Consider the following 8,246-nt stretch of genomic DNA (forward strand, 5'->3'; position numbering starts at 1 on the left):
TTGCCTTTTGCTTCTTATTCAGTGATAACTGTAGAACACAGACTTCTTTTGTCTTGGTCTTCTTGAATGAAGTATTTTTTCTTCCATTTTCACGTTTATCAACGTGGCATCAGAGCAATAAAACTCTGAAAGTTGTTGCTCGTTCTCCTTACTCTACCTCTATTGAATAAGAATATTACTTATCAAGCTATGGCGGACAAAAGGGCTGTTGAAGACAGTGGGCACATCAAATCACAAGATTGTACCTGAAAACATGAAACTCCAAGGGAGTGACCACCCTGGAATGAGTTTGGTGTCAGTACCACTCAATGGAAACAATTATATTTCTTGGTTTAAATCTATTAAATTTGCATTCGGGGCTAAACAAAAATTAGGATTCATCGATGGATCATGTCATAAACCTACTGAAGACAAGAATGCAATGGAGCAGTGGGAGAGGAATGATTATATGGTGGTATCATTGGATCTTGAACACCATATCCAAAGAAATCGTAGAGGCCTTTCTCTATGCCAATTCTGTGGGGGACCTGTGGTTGGAACTTGATGAGGAGAATTACACAATTATCGAAATGCCCCCCTATTTTCAGCATAATTACTGTACCCAATGACTGCACCTATGACTGCACCTATGACTGCGCATGACGGGACCCACTGTGCAGTTGCAGCAGCAGCGGTTGCAGGTCCGACAGAGGGTGACGTGGCGCGCCTTCACTGGAGCCACGTGTAACGTATACATAGGGTATCGTACCAGTATAAATACCCTCATTTATGGTACTTCAAAAACGCCTTTTATCACCTACTTTTACCGCCAATTTATGCTCTAGTTCGATCCCATTATCTTATTTTCGACCCCACCTTTTCTAACTTAAGCATCGGAGGGCCATCGCCGAGGGCTTCTCGGCTAGTCTGACGTTTGCTGTGTTCTCAGGGTCCACTCCAGGTAGCTTAAACCAGGGAGTCAGCGATCACGATCCAGCTATTCGACCTAGCGACCCCGATCCGGAAATCCTAATTTTAAGCGACCTACATCATTTGGCGCCGTCTGTGGGAAATTGAGAACAAATTGGAAATGGAAGGGTCATCAAGACGGGATCAACCAGCAGAAGAGACTCCAAGGAAAGGAGATGAGAGGATGATACAAATGACGAGAGAAGAATTACAGCACATGATAGATGAAGCGAGCAGGAAAGCCATTGTTGAATATGAGCGCAGGACGGTGACCCCTGCTAGAGAAGGGGTTAAACGACAGCTATTTCAAGAGACGGAGGCGGAACAGAGAAGAGAGACCTTGAGGGCACCTGAAAGAGGTCCCGAGAGAACCTTATCCAATGAGGTAACTAGTAAAAGAACAGTGGTTAGCAGGAAAACCGCCGCGAGACAGCCAGCTATCTCACGGGAGGAGGTGGACAGTGTTGGAAAACAGATCGAGCAATTGGGGAAACAAATCGAGGAACTGAAGAAGAGGGGAGAATTAGTGTCGCAGAACCGGAGCTCGCCCTTCACTAATCGGATTTTGCTGGAAGTGGTCGATAACAATTTTCGATTCCCGGACTTGCCCAAGTATGACGGAAGCAAGGACCCAAGGGAGCATGTCGCTGCCTTCGACCTGGTGATGAATCTTTATGGTCAAACCGATCCGATCAAGGCAAAACTGTTCGTCACTACTCTGAAGGGCAAAGCTCAGGAGTGGTTCACAAGCTTAGGTAGTGGAACTATTGATTCTTATGAGCAGCTAATTCATAAGTTTTCTTTTAATTTTGCTAGTAAGAGGAAAGCAAAGAGGTCGGCGACCCACCTGTTCACGATCCGACAACGGGAGGATAAAACGCTGAAAACTTTCATGGGGCGATTCAATAACAAATTGCTGGAGGTGCAAGATTTGAGAATCGACATGATGGTGAGCATTTTAATCCATGGCTTGCAAAAAGGTCCTTTTGCATCGGCGTTGGCACGTGACCCGCCTACGGGGACGGAGCAGTTGATGGAGATGGCCCAAAAATATATCGATGAAGAAGAAATGAACGCCAGGAAGGATAATTATTGGTCCAGAGATCCGTCCAGGGTGAGGAGAGAAAGATCACGGGAAGGAAAACAACGAGCGGAAGGAGATCGCGAGCGGAAGGGACCATACGTGCCCCGATACCACAGGTACACCCCACTAACGACCACCAGAGAGAAGGTGATGATGATGGTCGAAAACGAGGGCCTATTGCAGCGACCAGAGAAGATGCGTGATACCCGGACCAAAAAGAACTCTAATAAATATTGCAGGTTCCACAAGGATAGAGGGCATAACACGGAAGATTGCTACCAACTAAAGGACGAGATTGAACGGCTGATAAGACAAGGGTATTTCAAGCATTTGATCGACAGGAGGGCGGAACCGCGAGATCACAGTAGGTCGCGAAGTCGGGAAAGGCTCCAGAGGGATGAAGCGAGAGCGAGCGGAGCTCGAGACAATGCTCCCACTAAGGGCGTCATTCACACTATCTCCAGGGGTCCCACAAGTGGGGACTCGGGTAGAGCAAGGAAAAGATACGCTCGAGAGAACAGGTGGAAGCATGGTGAGCTGATGATGCATGTGGAGAAGCAGGAGAGCATCGTCTTCGGAGACGAGGATTTAAGCTCTGACGTGGTTGAACAAAACGACCCTATGGTCATAAAAATGGACATTGCGAACTACCAGGTACATAAGGTGTTAATTGATAATGGCAATTTCGTTGACATTATTTTTAGTGATGTCCTCAGGAAGATGGATTTGGGAGATGTAAAACTGAAGCCTGTACGAACACCCCTAGTCGGGTTCGGAGGTAACGAGGTCATCCCAGAAGGTGTAATTGAGCTGCCCGTGTCGCTGGGGGAGGAACCCAAGAGGAAGACATGCATGGTCTTGTTCCTGGTCGTCGATAGCCCATTTGCGTATAATGTTGTGTTGGGACGACCAGGATTGAACATATTTCGAGCAGTGGTGTCCACGTTCCATCTGAAGATAAAGTTTCCGACACCACAGGGAATCGGCGAGGTCAAGTGCGACCAACGAACAGCGAGGCAGTGCTACAATCTTGCTGTGAAGCAAGGAGAGTCGAAGAAAGAAAAAAGGAAGGAAGAAACAAACCGAGAGGCGGCTAAGCGAGGAAAGATGGAGAGGATTGAACCGTCGGGAGAATACAAGGAGATTGAGTTGATCTCTGGGAACTTGCAAAAAACGATCCGTATTGGGTCGCAAATGACTGCGGAAATGGAGACGATGATGATCGACTTTCTGCGGAGTAATAATGACCTGTTCGCGTGGAGTCCATCCGATTTTCAAGGTATCAATCCCGAGATTATTGTTCATAGATTAAATATTGATCCACAGGTTAAACCAGTGAAGCAGAAGAAGAGGGTTTTTGGGATCGAGAGGAACAGAATCATCGAAGAGGAGGTCGCCAAGCTGTTGCATGCAGGATTTGTTAGAGAGATCCAATACACGACCTAGCTATCAAATGTTGTGGTGGTCCCAAAGGCAGCCGGAAAATGGAGGATGTGCACGGACTACACGGACCTCAATAAGGCGTGTCCTAAGGATCCATACCCACTGCCAAGGATTGATTTACTGGTGGATTCAACGGCAGGATGCGCACTTTTTAGCATGATGGATGCTTATCAAGGCTACCATCAAATTTTCATGGCCAAGGGAGATGCTGAAAAGACTGCGTTCGTGACCGAAAAGGAGGTGTATTGTTATGATGTGATGCCATTCGGGCTGAAGAACGCTGGAGCGACCTACCAAAGACTGGTTAACCGCATGTTTAAGGATCATATTGGGAGCACGATGGAAGTGTATGTGGATGACATGCTGGTCAAGAGTAAGAAGGAGGACGACCACCTGACAAATCTGCGAACAGCTTTTGATATCATGCGATCTTATGGCATGAAGCTGAACCCGTCCAAGTGCACCTTCGGGGTGCGGGGTGGCAAGTTTTTGGGTTACATGGTCAGCGAACGAGGCATTGAGGCAAATCCAGAAAAAATCAAAGCGATCATGCAGCTAGGATCGCCAAAATCTATAAAGGACGTGCAGCAACTGACGGGAAAGGTCGCCTCGCTGAACCGTTTCATTGCCAGGTTTGCAGATTGGAACTTACCCTTCTTTAAAATTTTGAGAAAGGCTAATAACTTTGAATGGAACGAAGAATGTGAACGAGCTCTTCAAGAGCTAAAAGTGTATCTAACCACCCCACCCTTGCTCTCTAATCCCATGGTGGGGGAGAAGCTGTACGTGTATTTGGCTGTTTCAGATTATGCAGTGAGCTCGGTGTTAGTTTGCGAGGAAGGTGGCAGGCAGAACCCGGTCTATTATGTAAGCAAGATGCTACAAGGGGCAGAGAAGAAATACATCCAGATAGAAAAGCTGGCACTGGCTTTGGTGATTGCAGCAAGAAAGCTGCGACCTTACTTCCAATTCCACCCCATTGTTGTACTGACAAATCATCCTTTGAAGCAGGTCATGGTGAAGCCGGATACGTCGGGTAGGATGGTCAAATGGGCAGTGGAATTGGGAGAGTTTGATATCGAGTTCCAGACAAGGAACGCGATAAAGAGGCAGGTATTCGCCGATTTTCTGGTCGAGTTCGCGGGAGATCAACCGCAGAAGGAGGAGAGGTGGCTCTTACACGTAGATGGATCCTCGACCTCAAAAAACGGAGGAGCAGGCATTTATTTGCAAGGACCGGATGGAGCTGAGATCGAGATCGCAGTACGGTTAGATTTCCTGGCCACAAACAACGAAGCTGAATACGAGGCTCTGATTCAAGGATTGCAGACGGCAATAGATGGAGGCATAAGGCAAGTAGATGTGTACACAGACTCACAACTCGTGGTGATGCAGGTGCAAGGTTACGAAACGCGCGAATGGTCCATGACACAGTACCAAATAAGGGTAAAGGAGATGATGAAGAAGTTTGAACGGTGCACGATCAGTCAGATACCAAGGGATGAAAATATGCGAGCAGATGCATTATCGCGGTTCGGGTCGTCGATCGAGGGGGTTAAAGAAAGAAAGATTACGGTGCTGGTGAAGACTCAACCGGCGATTGAAGAAGCAGAAGTCCATCTGGTCGAGGCGGAAGAGTCTTGGAAAACACCTTTTATCAGGTACCTGAAGCATGGAGAACTACCGAGTGACGCGATTGCGGTAAAAAGATTGCAGTTCAAAGCTAACCGCTTTACTATGATCGGGGACGACCTGTACAAGAGAACCCCGGAAGGCATTCTATTAAAATGCCTAAATGCAGAAAGGGCGCAGTATGTTTTGAGAGAAATACATGAAGGCAGTTGCGGAAATCATTCAGGAGGGAGATCGCTGGCGCAGAAAATTATTAGGCAAGGTTATTTTTGGCCTACGATCGCGGAGGATGCGAAGGAGTTCGCCAAAAAATGCGAAAGTTGCCAGAAGAACGCTGGGCTGCTGCACTCCCCAGCGACCCCACTTGAACCTTTGAAGGTCGCGTATCCTTTCGATAAATGGGGGATAGACATCATCGGTCCTTTTTCCCAATCGGTGGCGCAGAAGAAATTCCTGATCGTGGCGGTCGAATATTTTTCCAAGTGGGTCGAAGCCGAAGCTCTGGCCAGGATCTCGGAGAAAGAGGTAATTAATTTTATTTGAAAAAATATCATTTGCAGGTTTGGGATCCCCCGCATTCTTGTATCAGATAATGGAACCCAGTTCCAAGAAAACAAGATCATGGCGTGGTGCAAAGAATTGAAAATCCAGCAGAACTTCACAGCGGTCGGGAACCCACAAGCGAACGGTCAAGCCGAGGTCACCAACCGAACTCTATTGCAATATCTGAAGACTAGGTTGGAAGGAGTGAAAGGGGCATGGGTCGAAGAATTGCCTGGGGTACTCTGGGCATATCGAACGACCCCGCGAACAGCGACCGGAGAGACCCCGTTTTGTCTAGTATATGGGAGTGAAGCAATCATTCCTGCGGAGATTGGTGAAGAAACTGTCTGAGTAACCCAATACACGGCAGAGGAAAACTCTCAAGAACGGGCATTTGATCTGACCGTGATAGAGGAAGGAAGGGATCACGCTTACGCAAAGATATTGCGCTATAAAAGCATGATGACCCGGAGCTATAATCGTCGAGTGCGACCAAGAAATTTTCAGGTCGGAGACCTTGTGTTGAAGAAAGTGGAAGTGTCGAAGCACGTGGGAAAACTCGATCCGACCTGGGAAGGCTCGTACAAGGTCGTGGAAATCCGTAAGAAAGGGACATACTTATTGCAAGATCTGGAAGGAAAGAACTTGCCGCGACCATGGAATATTCATAACCTTAAGAAGTTTTATGCTTGAAACGTATGTGAGCATAGTAGTGGAAATTTTGCCTTGAGAAGGTTTTGTACTCGTCTAAAAAAGACGATTAGAGGGAGGTTATGTACTTGTCTATGAAAGACATTCCCGTCTGAGAAAGGCAACCTATAAAAAAGGTCATTATCTACTCATTCATGTTCATATCCAATTGGGAGAAGCCTCCCGTTTTAACCTAATAAGGTTCACAAGCGATCTAAAAAGAACGCAGGATTTCTTAACCTAACTAGGTTCACAAGAGATCTGAAAAGAACGCAGGATTTCTTGACCTAACAAGGTTCACAAGCGATCTAAAAAGAACGCAGGATTTCTTAACCTAACAAGGTTCACAAGCGATCTGAAAAGAACGCGGGATTTCTTAACCTAACAAGGTTCACAAGCGATCTGAAAAGAACGCGGGATTTCTTAACCTAACAAGGTTCATAAGCGATCTAATAAGAACGCGGGATTTCTAACCTACCAAGGTTCACAAGCGATCTGAAAAGAACGCGGGATTTCTTAACCTAACAAAGTTCACAAGCAATCTGAAAAGAACGCGGGATTTCTAACCTACCAGGGATCATACGCGATCTGAAAAGAACGCAGGATTAGCAAACGATCAAGATTTTAATGTGAACATGCAAAAGATTCGTGATCATATGAAACGATTTGCAAGAACAACGAAAATTGACTTCAAAATTTCATGTATTCGAAGTTCAAGTTAACAAAAAAATGATCCTATTGGTGATCATGAAATCGCAAAAAAGGGGGGGATGGATCCCCTACAATCATTCGATAGTTCAGAGTAAATTACAAAAGTTGCCTGTTCGATTAACATCAGGAGATAGGAAAGGGAGGGGGCAGATCGTTCATTAGGGGTAGAAAGTGGGAATTCATCAGTAGGTTTGGGGCCAGGAGGGTAAGGCTTGAGGTTCCTATCTAGAGAGACGTCCAATTGCTCCAAGTCAAAGCCTTCGGCAAGTCCATTGAGCTTCTGGATTTGTCCTTGGCATTTTTCAAAACCCTCGATCATTAGCTCTGTGGCTTGATTCTCTACGGCTTCTCGGAAGGTCCGGGACCTCAAAAAATCACGAGCACCATTGAGCCAAGCCTCATTCATCATGCTCTGAAAGTCTTGGCTCTGCAGAAACAGGGCTCTACCCTCGGCTATACCCCGATCTCGACCCTCGGCTAACCCCTCCTCCTGACCAGACTCAAAGGCAGCCACTCGATCGGCGTGCGCAGTTTGCTTGGTCTCCTCCAGCTCTCTTTCAGAGATCCCCAGCTTAGGGACAAGCTCCCCCTTCTCCGCACGCAGGGACTCGATTACCGCTTGTTGCTCGAGGATCTTCTTTTCCATCTCCACGGCCTTCTCTTCGATCTGGATCTTGTCATGCCTCTACATGGAGCCTTGTAGAGAAATGTGGTGTGCGAAAGCCATGGCCTACAGCAGATCGAAAAATGAGTTCATGCTGATTATGTGGATGATAAAATAATAAAATAGCTGAGCAATGTTGTGCGCAAAATGCTCCTCAAGTGAAGTCAAGGATTTCTGCGCAAGGATAACTTGATCGCGCTCCAGGCAAGCAGCTTTATAGACCTCCCAAGAATCTTGCCCAGCCAAGGTACGCAGAACGCTGCTATTCTTGGAGATGTTCCAGTCCGGCACCCATTTCTCTCCGGACATCTCAGCACGTCGAGCAGAAGCAGGTCGCTCGTTTCTCATCTTTTGCCAAGCTTCTTGCAAAGAGGCAAACTTCCTTTTATTTTCGTGTTCAGCGACCCGGTCAACAGCGAGTTTAGCCTCGAGTCTGCCTTGATTCGTTGACCTCGAGGAAGGGCCGCTTTGGCTTTCGGTGAGGAGAGTGGATTCGGGCTCCGGGACTATTTTTTTCCCCCTTTTCGCTTC

General features: G+C 46.9%; 1 protein-coding gene across 1 annotated transcript; it reads left to right on the forward strand.

Moving 5' to 3' along the window:
• Nucleotides 1,070–3,478, forward strand: LOC105171199. Its single transcript, XM_011092233.1, has one exon. The coding sequence runs from the start codon at nucleotides 1,070–1,072 to the stop codon at nucleotides 3,476–3,478; it is 2,409 nt and encodes an 802-aa protein (XP_011090535.1).

This window comes from Sesamum indicum, linkage group LG9, assembly GCF_000512975.1.
Source record: "Sesamum indicum cultivar Zhongzhi No. 13 linkage group LG9, S_indicum_v1.0, whole genome shotgun sequence".
In the NCBI taxonomy this organism is placed as follows: domain Eukaryota; kingdom Viridiplantae; phylum Streptophyta; class Magnoliopsida; order Lamiales; family Pedaliaceae; genus Sesamum; species Sesamum indicum.